We start from the raw sequence: 18533 nt of genomic DNA on the forward strand, positions 1-18533 counted from the left end.
GGCGTGAGGAGGGCAGGCAGCACAGGCCCGCAGCACCCCATCCTGTGTCCCACTGAGCTTGGGGGGCTCATCCACAGGCTGCTCTGAAGGGCTTGGTTCAGAAAGGGCCATGCCAGCATCAGCCCCAGCTACCAGGGATCAGGCCCTGTACGCGCCCCACTGCTGCTCCAGCCCAGAGAAGCCTCCAGCACGGTTCTGGCCTGGGATGCGGGCAGTGCCGGGGGTCGGGGAGGCATGGTGGGTCAGGGCGATGCTGCCTGCCCTGGCAGGAGCCTGCGGACCCAGCTGGGAGCTCCTGCAGAGCCCTGCGCGGGTCAGTGCAAAAGCAACTTTGTGGGTTCACAGGGAGGCAAAACCTCCTGGAAAAGGTGCCGTTGTGCACAGCCTGGCAGGGTCCTGAGGGGACCATGGGGGTTGGGAGGGGCAGGCAGGCAGCAAAGGGGCCCCCACAGAGGCTGTGCCCACCGACACCTCGTGCAGCAGCGAGGGCACAGCTGAGTGTGTGGGGCAGAGCCCACAGTGCTGCGTCCTTGGAGAGGAAACCTCGGAGCACAGAGTCTCGGGGCTGAGGGGAGCTGAGGTCACAGGGTTCCCGGTGTGCCGTGTCCACAGGGTGGAGGGGACATGGGGCAGGGGAGGGCCTGGGGTCCAGAGGAGCACTCAGCATGCGAGGTCCCCAGGGTGCAGGGTCCCCAAGAGGGGGTAGCACAGGACGCGGGTCCCCAGGGCAGAGGAGAGCCCAGGATGCAGGACCGCCCGGGGTGCAGGTTCCCAGGAGGGAGCTGAGCCGGGGTGCACGTTTCCCGGGTTTCCAGGGTCCCTGGGGCGGGGGATGGCCCGGGGTGCGGAGGCAGAGCAGAGCCCCGGCTGCGGGTCCCCGGGGTGCAGGATCCCGGCGGCGAGCCGCGTGCGGGGGCAGCCCGGGGCGGGGGCGATGCTGCCCGCACCCCAGGGGTCCCGGCGCGGTGCCCGGCGGCGCGGCCGGCGGGGTGCCCCGGGGGCGCCCCGGGGGCGCGGCGGGGGCCGGGGCGGGGCGGGGGCCGGGCTGGGGGGCGGAGGGGGGGGCCGCCGTTCGCGGCGCTAGGACCGGGCGCGGCGGCGGGCGGAGCCTCCCCGCCGCTCGCCCCTCCGCCCGGCCGCTGCGGCAGTGTCTCGGAGGCGGGCAGGCGGCCGGTCCCTCCGGTCCCCCCGGCAGCATCCCGGCCCCGCCATGGCTGGCGTCGGCTTCGCGGCGCACCGCCTGGAGCTGCTCGCCTCCTACCAGGACGTGATCGGCGAGGACAGCCCCACCGACTGGTGAGCGCGCCCGCCGCCGCCCCTTTGTCCCCGCCGCCGCCGCCGCCGCCGCCGCCGCCCTTTGTGCACGGAGCCGCCCGGTAACACCGGCCGCACCCCGCGCTGCGCTCCCCGCCGCCCCAGGCCCGCGGTGCCGGGCGCCTCGGCACACAAAGGCGGGCGGGGCGGCGGGGGGGTGTGCCCGGCCCACCGCCCCCGGTGCCCGCACCTGCCCGCTGCCGCCGCCGCCGCACCGGGCCGGGGCGCGGTCCCCGCTTTGTCTGCGCCGGGCCGGCACGTGCGAGCGCCGGGACCCGCCGTCCCCGGGAGCCCCCGGCACGGCCCGACCCCCCGCCGGGCAGCGAGCGCGGGGAGCGAGGGATCCGCGCACGGCGGGGAGGGCCCGGGGGTCCACCCGGTGCTGGGCCCAGCCCCGGGTCCCTCGCCATTGTCTGCAGCCGGAGCCGCGGGCAGGGGCACCCGGGGGGGGGGGGGGGAATCGGGGAGCCCCCAGCCCGGCCCCGCTCCCAGCCGGCCCCGGCGGTGCCCCGGCAGCGGGCGGCACCTCTGCCCCGGCGGAGCGAGGCCTGCGGCCGCGGGGTGGCCGGGCATTCCCCCCCGGCCCCGCTGCCCTCGTCCCCCCCAGCTCCCGGGGTGCCCTGTCCCCGGGGGGCCGCGGTGCGCCGGCCCGGGACTGCTCCGCCGGGCTGGGGCTGCTGCGAGCTCGGGGCGGGGGGTTGCTTTCCCCGGCGGGACCCCCCGGGCTGCCCTGCCCTGCCTGCACCCCCAGTGCTGGGCACCCCGTGCTGCGGGTGCCGGGGCCCGGCCGGATCCAGACCCCGCTGCAGCCAGCGCAGGAGCCCGCAGGGAGCATCTCCCCACCGCCTCCCCAGTTCTCGCAGCACCCACCTGCATCTCCCAGCCCCACCGGGTGCCGTAGGACTGGTTGGGGCCGGTTGCCCCCCGGGACCCGCTCCCTTGCCCCCCGGGGTGCCTGTGCCTGTGTGCCATTTGGGGGGGGGGGGGCAGGGAATGCTGCTGGCACCCTGGGGTGCAGCTCGCTGGGCAGAGCCGGGAGCTGGCAGTGTTAGGTGCTGGGTGCATGCTGTGCTCTGGCCGGGGTGCCTACCCTGCACCCATCACCCAGCCAGGGTGCACCCACCCCCCAGGGGGGATGCACCCCGCTCTCTAGCAGGGTCCCTGCTCTTGGGGCAGGGCTGGGAGCCCCCCGGGCTGTGTGGGCCTGTTCAGGTCCCCCTCCCCGCCAGCCCTGGGTCTCCAGGGAGCCCCACGGTCCCACCGTCAGCCTAAGGGTGCCGTGGGCGAGCACGGTGCGTGTTGCCGGCCAGGAGGCAGCTGTCAGCCCTGGGTACATCTCACTTCCCGGCATCCGCTGCAAAGGAGCCCTCCCTGCCAAAGCTGCTGAGAGCAGCAGAAACGGTGCCCGGGAAGGCAAGCACCAGGGCCGGGCCCCCCCTCCAGTGCTGAGCCCCGGCCGGGCAGCGAGCCCCCACCATCCCCATCCTTGGGGCTGAGCTCGCCCCATCGTCCCTAGCCCCTCCATCCCATGGTCACCGGGGGTGCCTGGCACTCGGTGCCAGTGGGAGCAGCATCCCCGCTGCAGGGCCCAGTGCCTGGGTGTGGGACGAGGGGCGATGCTCGGGGGGGCTGCATTGGGCTGGGGTGATGGGGACCGTCCCCTGGCAGTGGCCCAGCCTGGCTGAGCCAGGGGTTGTGAGGACACTGCGCTGGAGCCTGGCCCTGGGCTGGTGCCGGGGGATGCCGCGCTCTGGCCCGGCCGGGATCCCTGTGTTTAGTCTGGGATTCCCCCCGCCCCGAGCCCGGTCCTGGAGGGTCCGAGCGTCCCCTCCCCCTGCCCGGCCCCGCGGAGGCTGCTGGGGCCCATTACTCGATCGGAAAGGAATTTGGTGCTGCTTTCTGAGCACGCCGACTCCCTGGAGCTCCCAGCCACATTGGAAACACATGTGCCCGGGCTGGGGCAATGCTCCCCCCACCTCGGCCATGGTGTGGGGGGCAGGCAGCAGCGGGTGCCCTGGGTGCTGGCACCCACGGGTGCTGGCCCGCTTGCTCCGGTGAGCGATGGGGCCGTGCGAGGGCAGTGGGGCTGCTGTCCCCTTGGCAGGGTGATGGGGGATCCTTGCTGGAGTCCCCCCGGCTGTGGGGAGCTCTCCTCCCTAGGCTGCACGGGGCACATCACCCGTGGGTGCCCCACCTGCCCGGAGCCCAGGGGGTGGGAAGGGACTGTATGGGTTGGGTGGAGGGATTAAAGCCAGTGGAAGGGGGTAAGCGATGTACGATGCTGCCTGGACACGCTGTGGCACGGCTGGTCCCTGCTGCCGGGGCTTGTGGGTCCCTGGTTCCCGCCGTTGGGCTGTGGGTCCCTGGGGGCACTTCCAGGGATGCTGCTGTCCCCAGCATGGCCCTGCTGGCCCCCGGACTGGAAACCTCCGGATCCTCCGTCCCGGTGTAGGGTCAGGCCGTGCCGCTGGGCTGTGCTCAGGGCAGGACTCTGTTTCTGCAGCGGTGCCTGGGGTGACAGGACCCTGCCAAGCCCCGGCTGCCCTGGGAACACCCTTGGGCGCAGGCAGCAGCACTGTGCTCTGGTGCCACCCTGCATGGCGACGTCCCGGGGAGCACCCATGGCAGGCAGTGGGTGCCCCCAGCACCCACAGGCTCCCCAGGCACTGACGCCGTGGCTCTGCCCTACTTGTTTCCTCCCCTCTGCAGCCAGCTGCATCCCACCCTGCAAGCCCCCAGCCCCTGCCTGCAGCTCTGGGCTCCCCCAAACTGCTGCTGTCCACCCCCGTTCCTGAGGGGATCACAACAGGTCCCCCAGGCCGGGGCTGCGGCTGCAGGCAGGGGCCATGGTTGCAGGCAGGGGCTACGTTTGCTGCCCTTCCCCGGCGCAGGCATCGCAGACGGCGCTTTGCAGCTGCTTTGCCGGCTCCAGGCTGGGAGCTGGCGCCGGCTGGGGCGGCCGATTAGCGGGATCGGGATGTGCGGATTAAAGTCAATCTTGTTGGTGCAATTATCTGCAGCTCACTGCCGGGGGCTCAGGGGGTGGTGGGTGCCAGGGGGTGAAGGGAGGCCCCCTCTGTGTTAGGCACCCGCCTGCCTTCCCCTTGTTTTTCAGCTTCCAGGGTCCAGCCATGGCCCCGGTTTGGGGGGGCTGTGCCTGTATGGGCCCCCCGATTCCCATCCCTGAGCCCAGCCTCTGTCTGGAAGCTGCGAGCTCCGGTGAGGACGGCTCTGCCTGGCACCGCGGGGATTTTGGCGCTCCAGCAAGCACCGCGCAGGTGCTGCCAGCCGAATGCCGATCGGCAGAGCCACCCGCCCGCCACGGCACAGGGATGGGAGGGGGGGTGTCCAGCACGGGCAGCCCCGGTTTTCCAGGCGCAGCGCGTGACGGTGGCAGGCAGGTTTGGGTGCCTGCCAGGCCCCGGCAGGTCCCCACTGCCTGCCTGCCTCCCCCGCTCCCCTCCTCTAATCACCTCGTCATCAGGGCGAGCTGCATCCCAGCTGGGATGGGGGGGTTGCCGTGGTGACGGAGGATGCTGGTTGCCTAGCAACATCCATCCCCTCGCCCACCTGCCCTGGACCGATTCGGCATGCGTCCTCCCCCCCCCCATAGCTGGCTGCATGCCCCTGGGGAGGTGCGGGCTGGCGGGGGTCCCTGTGGAGCCCCGGGAGGGCTGGCTGGGGCGCAGCAGGAGCGAGAGGGGGTTTCCCATCCGCCGGGAACAGTTTCCAAGGAACAGTCTCCATGACGGCCCCATCACACCCCGGCGGCACATTGATTTGCTGCTGCTGGTGCTCCGGCGTCCTCCCCCGGCCTGGTGCCTGCCGGGCCGGCGGCTCACGCAGCCAGGCACGTGAGCGGCCCCGAGTTCCCTGCCAGGGTGCAGGGCTGTCCCCAAAGCTGGTCGGTAACTGGTGGGGTTGGGGGGGACACAGGGATGGGCGGGCAAGGAGCTGTGAGGCCATGGTGGCTTGCGGCATGGCACAGCAGCCTGTGGTCTGAGGGTGGCATTGCCCAGCTGGTCCCTGTGCCCTAGTGACCCCTGTGTCCCCAACCTTGGGACCCTGCCCCATGGCTGCCAGCCGGCAGGGAGGGGAACAGGCCCTGCCAGCAGTCCTGCCTACCCTGCCTGGCAGCCTGGCCCCTCACAGTGGTGATGGGCAAGGGGTTGGGGTGGCCGTGTGGCAGCTTGGGGACACCTGGCCGGTCCCCCTGGCCCTGCCCTGACCTCAGTGTTAACAGGATGGGGAGGTGCGGGGGGCCGCCCCCCGCTCCCTGCCGCCGTGGCTCACCCGCGCTGTCTCCCCAGGGCCCTCTACACGTACGAGGATGGCTCTGATGACCTGAAGCTGGCAGCATCTGGAGGTAAGGTCCTCTGTCCCTGCAGCCAGCTCGGCTCTGCTGGCGTTTTCTTTGGCACCCATCCTGGTGCTGGGTGGACGTCGGCTGATGGTGCTGTGCCAGGTGGAGGTTTGCTGGAGCTGTCTGGACACTTTGAGATCCAGAAGGTGATGTACGGCTTCTGCAGTGTCAAGGACCCCCAGGCTGTGCTCCCCAAATATGTCCTCGTCAACTGGGTGAGTGGGGGGAGGGCCACGCTGGGGGGGCTGTGCCCACCGGGGCTGCAGTGTTGGCAGGGGCATGGCTAGGTGTAAGGGAGGACCCTGTGGTGGCTGGGAGGTTGTGGGTGCCCCATGGTCCCGCTGCCCTATGGTGGTCAGCGGGGTGGGGGTCACCCTGCCGCCCCTTCCCGGCTCAGCCCCTTCCCGGCTGCCACAGGTGGGCGAGGATGTGCCGGATGCCCGCAAGTGTGCCTGCGCCAGCCACGTGGCCAAGATCGCCGAGTTCTTCCAGGTGGGTGATGCTGGGATGGGGACAGTGCTGCTGGGGCACTGACCCCCGTCCCTGACGGCTGCTCGCCCCCCCTCAGGGTGTGGACGTCATTGTCAACGCTAGCAGCGTGGAGGACATCGACCCGGGGGCCATCGGGCAGCGGCTCTCCAACGGGCTGGCCCGTGTCTCCAGCCCGGTGCTGCACCGCCTGCGGCTGCGGGAGGACGAGAACACCGAGCCCGTGGTAATGTCCCCATGGCAGCGATGGTGATGGCGGTGGGCGCGGGGCATCCCTCCCGCCCGGGGCTCCTGTCTGCCGCAGCCCGTCACCCCGTGTGCCACTTACTGTTATTCCCCCTCGCTGATCCCAGCCCCTCCGCCCCCCCCGCCTCTCCTCCGTCCCAGGGCACCACTTACCAGAAAACTGACGCCACTGTGGAGATGAAGCGGCTCAACCGGGAGCAGTTCTGGGAGCAGGCCAAGGTGGGATATGGGGGGGGCAGCCAGTGGCCCCTGGGGAGTGGGTGAGCTGCTGGTGGGCTGATGGGCAGCCCCGTCCTTCATCCCTCCCTCCACCAGAAAGAGGAGGAATTGCGTAAGGAGGAGGAGCGGAAAAAGGCCCTGGATGCCCGGCTGCGATTTGAGCAGGAACGGATGGAGCAGGAGCGGCTGGAGCAGGAGGAGCGGGAGCGGCGCTACCGGGAGCGGGAGGAGCAGATCGAGGAGCACAGGCACGGCAGGGCCTGGGGACGGGGGGCTGTGTCCCATGAGATGCGGGATGGTCACATACACGGGATGGTTGTGCACATGCCACAAGCGGCTGGGTGGGCACATGGGTGTTTGTCCCCACCGAGGATGGGGCTGGGCAGGGGCTGGCGGGCAGGGGCTGGCAGGAGCCGGTGCCCAGCCCCTCTCCCATGCCCCTCTCACAGGCGGAAGCAGCAGAGCATGGAGGCGGAGGAGGCCCGGCAGCGCCTGAAGGAGCAGTCCATCTTCGTAAGTGGCATGGCGGGCACGGGGCTGGGGTTGGAGCCAGAGCTGCTGCCTGGCACCGCCCCCAGGGAAGAGCTTTTCCCAGCTGGGCCCCCAGGGCATCCCGGGGCCAGGGGGTGATGCCGTGTCTCTTCCCAGGGGGAGCAGCAAGAGGAGGATGACAGGCAGCAGCTCAGGAAATCGGAGTCGGAGGTGGAGGTGAGTGCAGTGGTGGCCATGCCCAGTGCTCGTCCTCGCTCCCCAGCCAGTGGTTCCCACAGCTGGATGGGGACCCAGCCAGGGGGTGCATGGCAGGGATGGTCCCACAGCCCCACGCCACCAGGGTGGTGGGTCTCAGCTTCCCTCGTCCCCGCAGGAGGCTGCTGCCATCATCGCTCAGCGACCTGACAACCCCCGGGACTTCTTCAAGCAGCAGGAGCGGGTGGCATCGGGCAGCAGCGACGCCGTCTCACCGGGCAGCCACAGGACAGGTGAGGTGCTGGGGGGGGCTGCTGGCACCGGGGGGGCCACCGAGAGGCCAGGGGTGTCTGTGGGCTGTGGGGCAGGTGAGTGCATCACCGCTGGGTCTCCCCGCAGCTCAGCAGGTCGCAGCAGGATCTGGGGGCATCAGGGCTGTAATGTGGGGAGGCGGTGTCCCCTCTGCAGTCCCCGGTGCCACGATGGCGGGTGCCAGGGGCACGAAGATGGCAGGGGGTCATGCTGCTCCGCCACGCCACCACCACCACCGCCGCCACCACCACCACCACACCTTGTGGCCCCTGCTGCCGGGGCAGCTTGGCAGGGGCTGGGGCTGGATGCCGGGGGAGGTCTTCTGCAAGCAGGGGGGTGCATCCTGCTCCCTGCTCACTCGGGTGTCGTCCGCCCACCTGTCACGGCACCACGTCGGCAGCCAGGGTGGCAGCGTGGTCAGGGTGCGGCTGGGGTGGCAGCTGGGGGATGTGGCTTGGGAAGGAAACTCTTCCCATTAAAAGGGGCTAAAAGGGGCAGGAGTGAGTGGGGCAGGTGTGGGGCACCCCCATGCCCCATGGTGTGCCTACCCCAGGGTCCCCACTGCCAGGGTGGGTGCCTATGGCTGTGCAGGACACCCTGCTTTTGGGTCGGGGTGATGCCAGCAGGTCTGTGGCCATGGCAGTGGGGCTGTCTCTGTGGAGGGCTGGCCATGGGGTGGGGGCGGCCGGGCAGGGGGTGCCCCATGGGGAAGCTGGGCTGCCCCACGGTCTGGGGTCCAGCCCTGGGACTCTCTAGGGCAGGGGCTGGCTGTCTTGGTGGGCACCTCCAGCCATGGGGCCACATCATGGGGCTGCGCTGGGGGTCCTGCTGGGGTGCTGTGCTGGGGGGGGGCTGTGCCGTGGGGCGTTGCTGGAGGGGGGGCCTGTGATATGTCTTCTTGCTGTGGTGTCATGCCATGGGTCATGCCATGGGCTGTGCCATGGGGCTGTGCTGTGGGGCTGTGCCGTGGGGTTGTGCCTCGGGGCAATGCTATGGGGCTGTGCCGTGGGTCGTGCTGTGGGCTGTGTGTTGTGGCCAAGCCGTGGAGCCGTGCCGTGGGTTCATGCTGTGGGGCTGTACTGTGGGGCCGTGCTGTGCCTGAGCAGATAGTTGACCCCATGGCCGTGTCTGGCCTCTCTCCTCATCTGACCACTTAATGCTGTCTCCTGTCCTTCTGTCCTGCTGTCTTTCTGTCCTCCTGTCCCGCCATCCTCCTGTCCCGCTGTTGGTGCTGCCTCCCATCCCACTGTCCTCCCATCCCGGTGCCCTGGTGCCCCGGCCCCGGCCCCGCCATGGCCATGCTGAGCAGGGACTGACCCATCTCTTTGCTCTCTCTCTCTCCGTCCGTCTGTCTGTCTTTCTCTCGGCAGGTCGTCTGCACTGTCCTTTCATAAAGACAGCTGACAGTGGGCCGCCTTCTTCCTCCTCCTCCTCCTCCTCCCCCCCGCGGACCCCCTTCCCCTATATCACCTGCCACCGCACCCCAAATCTCTCCTCTTTCTTCCCATGTAGGTAGCTGGGAGCCCCTGGGCGTGCAGCTCCGGGGGGCCGAGCCGCGGGCGGCTGCCCCACAACCCACCCCAGCCCCATGGCACACCAGGCTGGGGGGCGCAAGGACGGAGCTGCGGGACCGACAGCAGAGGCAGCGCTGCTCCCATGGGCACCCCGAGGGGGATGGGCACCCAAGGGGGTGCTGCACCCGCACCCATGGGCACCCTGAATACCCCAGCTGGGTCTGGCCCCACAGTGGGCGCTGTGCCCCTGGGGTGGGGGGACGCAGCAGGCTGCGCCCGTGGGGCTGGTTGTGCCCGTCATACAGGGAGGGGGCACCGGGCAGGCTGCGCCCGTGGGACAGACAGGACAGGGCAGAGCTGCGCCCCGGGAGATGATGCTCTGCCATGGGATGGAGCAGGCTGTGCCCATGGGATAGAGGGGGCACAGGAGAGGCTCACTCATGGGGCAGATGGAGAGGGGGCACACTGTGCCCGTGGGGCATGTCTGGCTGTGCCCATGGGGCAGAAGGGGATGGGGCAAGCTGTGCCCTGGACCATGCAGGACTGTGCCCATGGGACAGCGTGGGATGGAAAAGGCTGTGCCCAGGATCATGTGGGGCTGTGCCCATGGGGCAGAAGGGACCAGGCAGTGCCTGGGGCCATGTGGGGCTGTGCCCCCTGGCTGGGGGGTAGCAGGGCACAGAGCTGTGCCTGCGGAGGAGAGGCTGTGCCAGGGCCCAGCTGGGTGATGTGTGGGCAGGGCCGACGTGCCACAGCAGGTACGGGGCTGCCTGTCCCTGTACCTGGCAGATGCAGGGGCTGCGTCCGCGTAGGGCTGGTGGGGACGCCCGGTGGGGGGTGGCACAGTGGTTGCTGCACCCCTGGGTACCTCTGCCCCACTGCCGCAGGAGACGACGTGGTGGCAGATACATGGTGATATGCATTTGACAGCTCGTGGCTGGGTTGGCACAGGGCAGGAGCAGGGGCGGCGCTGAGGTGCTGGCTCCCCCCAGATGTGGGCAGCCCCCCCACGCCACTCTGTCTCCCTTGTCCGCAGGCAGCCAGTCGGACGCCTACCGCAAGGCCTCGGCAGCGGGCTGCAGCCCCTGCGAGTCCAGCCCGGCCGCCACGCCGCTGGGCGAGCCGGGCACCCGCGCCTCGGGCGATGAGACGCCGGCAACGCCCAAAGGTGGGCGCAGGGCTCCCGCTGCCCAACCCCTGCCTGGGGCTGCCTGGGCACATCCCATGGTTCCCCACAGCATATCCCCCTGATGCAGCCCCTGATGCAGCCTTGGTGCTGCAGCCCTGATGCTGCAGCCCTGCCAACCTCCCTTGCATCACTCGGTGCATCCATGCTGTCCTGTCTGCATCCCTCGGTATATCCCCTGCTGTCTCTGCTGCGTCCCCCAGCGCATCCCCGCCGTATCCACTGCTCTGCGCGGTGCATCCCCGCCGTCTCTGCTGCGTCACCCCGGTGCATCCCCACCATCATTGTTGTATCCCTGCCATCTCCAGTGCATTTTTCCAACGCCAGTGCATCCCTGCTGTCTCTGCTACACCCCCCCATGCACCACCCCCCATCTCCAGTGCATTGCCCCAGCCAGTGCCCCTCTGCCATCCCCAGTGCATCCTCCTTCTCCGTACATGCCCTCCATCTCTGCAGCATCACCCCACTGCATCCCCCAATGCTACTCTGCCCTATCTGCGCCATCCCCCAGCACATCCCTGCCAGCATTGCCGCTTCTCTCCATGCATTCCCCCCTGTCCCACTGCATCCCCAGTGCATCCCAGCCAGCTCTGCCACAGCCACCCATTTGTCCCTGCTGCATCCCCACTGGCTCCTTTGCATCCCTTGCTACATCCCAGCTTTTCCTTCTGCATCTTACCAGTGTACCCCTCCCCATTCCTCTCCACCCCCCTCCGCCCCCCCGGTGCCTCCCAGCCACACTCTCCCCCAGCAGGGCCCAGCCACCCCCAAGCACCCCCCAAAGGGTCACCCCCATGTCCCCTGTGGTGTGTGCCATCAGTCCCCTCCCTGCCCAGCCACTCCCACCATCCCCGCAGCATCTCCCCGTTGCACCCAGCTGCAGCCCTGTCCCTTGGGTGTCCCCCAGCCCTGGACGATGGAGGGGTCTGTCCCCGCTGACTGTTGTTTCCCCCCCCCTTACAGACTCCCCCAGCCCCAGCACCCAGGAGGCCGGGCCAGCCGCCCCCGAGCAGCACTGGCCCTTCCCAGGGCCCGAGGACAAGGCCACCGAGCCCCCTGGGGACGAGCCCGGCCCCAGGCCGGCATGGACAGCGGGGGGTGACGCCCTGGGGGACCTGGTGACCCTGGAGCCCACCGAGCCCTCCCCACCACCCGCGGCCGCCGAGCCCCAGCTGGGGGAGACCCCCAACCCCGAGACCCTCATCGACCTGTGGCAGAGCGACGGGGCGACCCCTGCCGCTGCCTGGCCCCTGCCCGCCACCCCTGTCCCCGAGGGCCCCCCGGCCACGCTGCCTGACGAGGGGGCCCTGCTGAGCCTGGATGAGCTGCCCGAGCCCCCTGCCACCTTCTGCGACGCGGAGCAGGAGGAGGAGGCGGCTGGCGGGGGTGAACCCCAGCCCCGGGGGCTCGGCTGCCAGCGTGCCCCCCAGGAGGACACCCTGGGCCGAGAGACCCCCCCCATCACCAACGGGGAGATGGCCCCCAAGGACGGGACGCCAGGTCGTGGGGAGCAGGTGAGCATCGCTTGGGGGGGGTCAGGGGGTAACGGGGTGGGGGGGGTCCTGACTGCTTGCACCCCCCCGCCAGGCCAGCGAGGGCTACTTCAGCCAGTCCCAGGAGGAGGAGGTGCCCCCTCCCGAGGAGCCGTCGGCCAAAGCCCCCCAGCCCGTCTTCTACAACAAGCCCCCAGGTGAGTGGGGATGGTGAGGGGAGGGGGGTCCGTCCCACCATGGGGCACCCCATGCCGCTCTGACCCCCTCCTCCCTGTCGTCCCCCCCCAGAGATCGATATCACGTGCTGGGATGCAGACCCCCTGCCCGAGGAGGAGGAGAGCTTCGGGGGGGGCCTGTGAGCCCGGGCCCCGCTGCCGGTGCAGGCAGCCCGCCCCGGCCGGCGCGGGGCGCGAGGGGGCCACAGTCGGGGGCCGGGCCCCCCCCCCCCCCGGGGCCCCGCAGGATGAGGCCTCCGGGGGGGGGCCGCTCCGCTGTGCCCCTGCCCCGGGGCACCTTTTACAGCCCCCCATCTCTTTCTCTCTTTTTTAAGTTGTCGGTAGAAGCCGTGTCAGCCTCCCCTTAGCAGTCTCCCCCTCCGCTGCCCCAGCACCCCTTCGGGGGGGGGGGCACGCTCGCATCCCCTGCCCGGCTGTGGGATGGGGCCCTCGTTCTCTTTGTGCCCCCCCCGGGAGCCCCCCCATACTTTGCACGAGTTCAAAAAAAAAGGAAAAATAATAATAATAATAATAATTAAAAAAATTAATATGGCAATAAAGTGACCCGACCAAGGCAAGGCTGCGGCCGGCGGCGCCCCCTCCCCCAACCCCGGCAGGGAGCTGGCATGGGGGTTTTACCCGCCCCCACTCCTTCCTCGCCGGGAGCCCCCTCCCCCCCCGCTTGGCCCCCGCTTGGCCCTTCTTCCCCCCCCCCCCCCCCCGGTAACCGTTTTTGGAAAGCACAAGTTCTGTACCGGCGGTGTGCTCATGTCTGTTAATAAATAAAGCGACTCCCATGGGGGCTGCAGCCTGCTGGGGGGGGCAGGGAGGGCCGGGGGGGGGTGCCAACAGCCCGGGGGGGTCCTGCGACGCCAGCCCGGCAGGAGGCAAACCCGAGCCACAAACTTTTATTCTCAAACTGTAACAAACAAAAAATTTAAGAAACAGAGCAGAGTCCGGGTCCCCAGCGCCCCCGGCCATGGGGGGGCCGGCGGGGGCCAGATGGGGAACCAGCCCCTTCCGCGCTGGTGGTGATGGCCCGCGCCAGGGCGGGCGTCCCCGGGGTGATGCGGGCAACCGAAACCACCCTCCCCGGTGCCGGAGGGGCACCCGCGGCAAGGTCCAGGGGTCCTCCAGGGCCACCGTTAGACAGCGGTAGTCCTGCCGAAGAGGGGCATGGAGACCGGGAGGTGCCAGGGTCCCGGCTCGTAGGTGTCCCTGCTGCTGAGCTCCGAGTCCGTCCAGCTGGGAAACATGCGGGGGGAGCACTCTGCCTGCAGGTAGAGGTCCGGGCAGGCAGGGCCGGGGCTGGCCGAGCGGGGCAGGTGCAGCGCTGAACCGTAGCCAGCGTCCAGGAAAAGGGGTTTGTAGCTGGGGGGCTGCTCCTGCTTCTCCAGCCGCTCGTGGCTCAGGAAGGGGGCGTTGATTTTGCGGTAGAGCCCCCGTGTGTCCATCAGCACCTCGCTGTACGGCGGGGGGGGCTCCGCCATCAGCAGTGCCTCCTCGTAGCACGGCGGCTTAGACAGGTCCGACTCTGCAAGGCAAAGCCCACCCCCCGGACCCCCGCTGCCGTCAGCGCTGCATCCCGGCTCTCGTGCCGTATCCCCCCAAAAAAAGGGGGAGGCGTGCGCTCTGGGGATGCCGAGAGCCCCTCCCTGCTCCTTACCGTGCCGGCAGCTCCAGGGCCGGGGTGGCGGGATGTGGTGGGGGTGATGATGGTGGGGCTCGAGGCGGAGGCGGTGGGGAATGGCGATGCCGGGGGGGCTGCCCCCATAACCCTCGTAGTGCAGCGGCTCCAGCTCCAGCGCGCGCAGGCTCTGCTCCCGCAGCCGCTCCTCCTGCTGCCGCTTCACCCGCCGCCGCAGGTAGCTGCAGAAGCAGCACAGCAGCACGATGAGCCCCCAGATGAGCCAGAAGCCCGCGAAGCAGGTGAGGAAGGTGTAGGTGCCCTGGGACATCACCATCTTGGCTGCCGGCCCCGGGGGGAGGCCCCTGCCTCTCCCTGCCCTCGGGGTGGGGGACGGGATGCTCAGGGCGGCGGCAGGGCCAGGGCAGGACCCGATGCTGTCAGGGCTGCCGAGGGCATCTCCCCGGGCCGTGCCCGGCGGTGTCTCCTGCGGCCCGTGGGCGCCCGCCGTCAGGGGTCCGTCCTCGCCATGGAGCCGGGGGGGACTGGAGCGGGTGGGTCAGGCCTGGGTGCGCTGGGCGAGCGGTGGGGCAGGGGGCCGGCGGGGTGGGCGGCGGGGGGACGGGGCCGGCGGCGTCCCGCTGCCCATCGCTGGGAGGGGGCCGCTGGGGAGGGGGCCCTGCAACGAGACAGACGCGAGCGTGAGCGTGGCGGGGACGCGGCCGCCCCGTTCCCATGGTGACTCGCTCCACATGCGCAGCGGTGCCCGCAGCCGGCGGGGAGCTGTGCCCGGCCCCATGCGCGTCCCCGCCGTCGCCCCCACGGCTGCAAACCCGCACACCCCCCCCCCAGCACTCTGCCACGGCGCTGCCGGGCACCCCAGAGTGGGAGACACATGCTGTGGCCCCGCAGCATCGACGCCCTCGAGGTCACGGTGCATCTGCTGGCATCCCCCCCTCCTGCCCACCCAGCACACCCCAAATCAGCTGCAGACCCCAGGCAGCTCGGCCCCTGCGCCGCCCCATGCTGGGGTGCTCCAGGGAGGAGGAGAGGTGCGCGGAGCCGGCAGCCGGCTGCCTGCGGCACGTGGCGCTCGTGGGAGCACGTGCGCCATGGCCATCGCTGGCCTCGTGGCCACCGGGGAGGGTCAGGGGATGGTGCCACCCCGACACGGCGATGCAGGAGGAAGGGGCTGGTGGCAATGGGAACTGTCACCCCTGCCAGGTCCCTGCCTTTAGGCAGGCTGACAACTCGGTCACGTCCGGCCAAGCACCGAACAGGGGCAGCGCGTGCCGGGGCGGGGGGGCTGTGCCCATCAGCGAGCGGGGAGCAGCACCCATGGGTGCTCGCAGGCAGGCACATAAGCACCCATCAGGATTATTATTATCGTGGTGTGGGAGAAAACGGGCTCGCCGCTGGGGAGCGGGGAGGGCGAGCACTGGAGCGGTGGCGGCCGAGGGCAGGGCGACCGCGGAGGTGCCGCCGCTCCCATGTGCCTCCGCTCGGCGAAGGGCGAAGGGGTGCGGGGTCCCCGGCCTCCCCGCGGGGCAGGGCCACGCTGCCGGCGACGGGACCGTGGCGGGGCCGCCGGTGCTGAGGGGGCTGGCGGGGCCGCGGGGCCGGAGGGCCGAGCCCGGCCGGAAGGAAGGAGGGAGGGATGGGGGAAGGAAGGGGCCAGGGAGCCCTGGCCACGCTCCGGCGGGCAGCGGGGGCTGCTCCATCACGCAGACAAAAGCGGGGGCAGGGGCAGCGTCGGGACGTGGGGCTTTGGGGAGGGGGCGCCCCTTCCTGGGGCGCCCCAAGCCGCCGCCGCTGCCCGGCTAAGGCCGGCTCGGTGCGGGCAGACCTCCCGGCCCCGGCTGCAACAGGCTCCCCGCCGGCAGCCTGGGTATCCCCGGGGGGAGCTCCATGCGGGAAGGGTCGTGGGTCGAGCACCGAGGTAACGGCCAGGGGGACGCCGGGAACCGGGGCAGGGCGGGCTGGCGGCGCCTGGGGACCGGGGGCGTTTGCAGCTGGGGCGTGCGGGGGGAGCGGGGCTGCCGGGGCCGGGGACGTGCGGGCTGGGGGAGGCGCGGGGCCGGGCTGGGAGACACCCACGCCGGGCGGGGAGCGGACCGGCCGCCCGGTTAGGAGCAGCCGCCGAGCCGGGCCCTGCCGGTACCCCCGGGCCGCCCCGCTGCCTCCGGCCGCGGCCTGGGCCCCGCTGCCCGCGTCGCATCCCCGCCCGGTGCCTCCGGCGGGAGGGGGACACCCCGGCGGAGACCTCCCCGCTCCCGGTACCGAGCGCGGCAGCCTCCTCCTCCTCCTCCTCCTCCTCTTCCTCCTCCTCCCCTGGGGCGCGCGCCCGCCGGGGCGGAGGCGCGCGCACCGGTACGCGCCGCGCGCCTCCGCCCCGGCCCCCGGTTGCCGGTGGCCCCGCGCGCCACCGCCCCGGCCCCGCTGCCTCCGCGCCGCGCAACAGGCGGAGGCGCCGCGCCCGCTCCCTCCGCGGCTCCCGTTACCGGCGGCAGCGGCGCACGTGGCTCAGGCGGCGGGCGGCGGCGGCGACTCCATAGGGCGGCGGCGGCGGCGGCGGCGGGGGGAGAGGGGGGCCCGGTGCGCGCCCGGTGCGCGGCGCCGCCGCCGCCTCCCGGCGCTGCCTTTGTCTCCGGTGAGCGCTCCCGCGCCGCCGCCGCGCGCCGCCCCGCCCGGGCTCCCGCCCCGCCGCTCCGCCCCGCCCTCGGCTCGGGGAGGGACCCGGGAGTCGGCGGGCCCCCCGCACCCCCGCCCCGGGACCCGCCGCCGAGCGGGGGCTACCGGCGGGGCCCCGCACGGGGCGAGGGGAACGGGCACTGCCACGGGAATATCCCCCATCCCCCCGGGAACGGCGGCGGGATCCCGGTGGCGTGAGGGCCGTGGCATCCCCGGGGTGGCCGCGAGAGACCCACGGCGTGGGGGCCGGGGATCTCCGGGTGGCGGCCCCACGGTCCGGTTGGGGTGACGGCCCTGCAGTGCCCCGTGGGGCGATGCCACGGGCTCCCCCACCCGGTGGCCACACACTCGCCCTGGGGGTGGTCGTGGGGTGCCAGCCACCCACCCACTCCCCCGGTGCCAGCCACAGCCTCCTCAGGGGGTGACGGCCAGCGCAGCACAGGGACAGTGGCAGGGAGGGCAGCTCAGCCGCTAGCGAGACCTCAACGGCCCCGCCGCAGCCCACCGGGCGCTGCAGCGGGACGCGTGGCTGTGCCGGGCAGGGGTGCCAGCCTGGCCTCGAGGACAGCGAGGGTCAGAGGTGGCACTGGGTGACACCCCGCGCCTTGGGGGGCTGCTCTTGCCCCAGAGGAGAGAGCCCTGGCCGGCCTGGCCCGAGCGCTTGTCCCCCTGTGCTAGGGCTCCCCCGGATATTTGCTGTCGGGGGGACGTCCCCAGCTGTTCTCTGCTGTGCCCGAAGCCGGTGGTGACAGCCCCCATGGGTGTCGTGTCCCGTGTCGTGTGTCGTGTCCCCCCCCCCGCGCTCCTTGAGACTGCGCCCGCCCCGGGGGCGAGAGCACCGGCTCTCCCTTGGCTGCGCCCCGGTGCTGCGCCAGGCGCGGCAGGACCGTGGTTACGGGGCAGAGCCGTGCCAGCCCCGGGGCCACAGCGCCCGCTGCGTGCCAGGGCCAGAGGCCGGGCGGGTGAGCGGCTGCGGGTGCCCGGCGGGGGGGCCCCACGCAGGCCGTGACCCCGCCGCCGCTTCCTCCCCGTGGGCAGGGTGGCAGGCGCCCGCTGCGGCCGCACACACGGCGCATTGTTCTGCCGGGGCCCAGGCGGAAGGACTTCCTCCACCCCGGCCAGGGGACGACCCGGGGAAGCCGGGCGCCGGCAGCCCGCTCCCGCCGCGGCCGAGCAGAGCGGCTCCGGCAGCCGGCCAAGACCCGCCCCCGCACTCGGCCCGGAGCGGGGCCGTGGTGGCCGCGTCTCCCCCCGGCCCCCTTGGCTCCAGCCCCGACTCACCTTGCTGGAACTCGTCTCCTGCGATCGGACCTCAGAGCGCGGCCGCGGCAGCCCGGCAGTGCCGGCTCGACGGTTGTGGGGGTGCCCGAGCAGCACCCACGGCGGGCAGGGGGCTGCGGCCATGCAGGGGGGCTTGGGTGCTCCCTCGGGGCATGGGTAACGCAGAGGCGGGGGGCACGGCGGGGCCCGCGGGCATCGTCGGGCCAGGGCGAGGGCGGGCGGGGGGAGCCAGGCCTCCGGCCCCGCCAGCGCCGGGGGCCGGGAGCTGCTTTCCCCTTCCCCTTCCCCTTCCCCACGGCGGCGGGGGGAGGCAGGCGGGGGAGCGCTCCCCGAGCCACATGGTGGGCTGGAGGAGGAGCCGTTGCCCAGGCAACAGCTGAGAGCATCCTTCACCCCTGAAAACCGTGTGCCTCCACAGCCCCAGGGCTTGGGGCAGGGCCCGGGACCCCGCAGCACCCCAGGGCCTGTGTGCCCACCCCGAGCTCACCCGGGGCTCGCCGTGTCCGTGGGGCCCAGACCCGCTGGCTCTGGCCATACACCAGCACCCCTTCACCCGCACGCTGCTCCCCCCCCCCCCCAGCAAGGACAGGCTTGGGGACGAGGCACCCCCCAAGCGCTGGGGCTGGGGCACCGCTGGGCAGGGGGGAGCTGGGGACAGGCAGAGCCCCTTCCACACCCTGCTCATGGCTCGGCCACGGGCTGCCCGCACCCCGGCCCTGCCCGCAGAGCCACACTGACCGTGTGACAGACACCACTAACACGTTGGTGACCCTGGCACCTCCATGCCAGGGTGCCGCAGCCCAGGCAGTGCCGGCAGGGCGGCATGAGCATCCCTGGCCGGTGCGGTGGCAGCAACAATCCCCAGGCAGTCCCCATCCCCCCGCCCTGCCTGCCTT

At 71.8% G+C, this 18533-nt stretch overlaps 2 protein-coding genes across 5 annotated transcripts; one reads left to right on the forward strand and one right to left on the reverse strand.

Moving 5' to 3' along the window:
* Window positions 1-1112: 1112 nt before the first annotated feature.
* DBN1 (drebrin 1) lies at window positions 1113-12588 on the forward strand. Of its 3 annotated transcripts, none has more exons than XM_072873733.1 (14): window positions 1113-1296; window positions 5625-5680; window positions 5780-5892; window positions 6095-6169; window positions 6246-6392; window positions 6569-6631; window positions 6728-6879; window positions 7081-7144; window positions 7280-7339; window positions 7497-7611; window positions 10181-10312; window positions 11294-11844; window positions 11918-12020; window positions 12112-12588. In XM_072873733.1, exons 1-14 carry the CDS (start codon window positions 1211-1213, stop codon window positions 12180-12182), a joined length of 1788 nt encoding a protein of 595 aa, XP_072729834.1. In that variant the 5' UTR covers window positions 1113-1210; the 3' UTR covers window positions 12183-12588. The 3 variants fall into 3 exon arrangements, with proteins under 3 accessions (XP_072729834.1, XP_072729835.1, XP_072729833.1); XM_072873732.1 differs by having other exon boundaries at window positions 1115-1296; window positions 6554-6631; XM_072873734.1 differs by lacking the exon at window positions 10181-10312 and having other exon boundaries at window positions 1114-1296; window positions 6554-6631.
* Window positions 12589-12931: 343 nt separating this feature from the next.
* Window positions 12932-16352, reverse strand: PRR7 (proline rich 7, synaptic). 2 transcript variants are annotated; one of them, XM_072873741.1, is made up of 3 exons: window positions 16167-16348; window positions 13705-14344; window positions 12932-13572 (listed from the first exon to the last, which is right to left on the reverse strand). In XM_072873741.1, the coding sequence occupies exons 2-3, from the start codon at window positions 14000-14002 to the stop codon at window positions 13184-13186; spliced, it is 687 nt and encodes a 228-aa protein (XP_072729842.1). In that variant the 5' UTR covers window positions 14003-14344; window positions 16167-16348; the 3' UTR covers window positions 12932-13183. The 2 variants fall into 2 exon arrangements, with proteins under 2 accessions (XP_072729842.1, XP_072729841.1); XM_072873740.1 differs by having other exon boundaries at window positions 12932-14344; window positions 16167-16352.
* Between the last annotated feature and the right edge of the window lie 2181 nt (window positions 16353-18533).

Source organism: Ciconia boyciana, chromosome 9 (assembly GCF_034638445.1).
Source record: "Ciconia boyciana chromosome 9, ASM3463844v1, whole genome shotgun sequence".
Taxonomy (NCBI): domain Eukaryota; kingdom Metazoa; phylum Chordata; class Aves; order Ciconiiformes; family Ciconiidae; genus Ciconia; species Ciconia boyciana.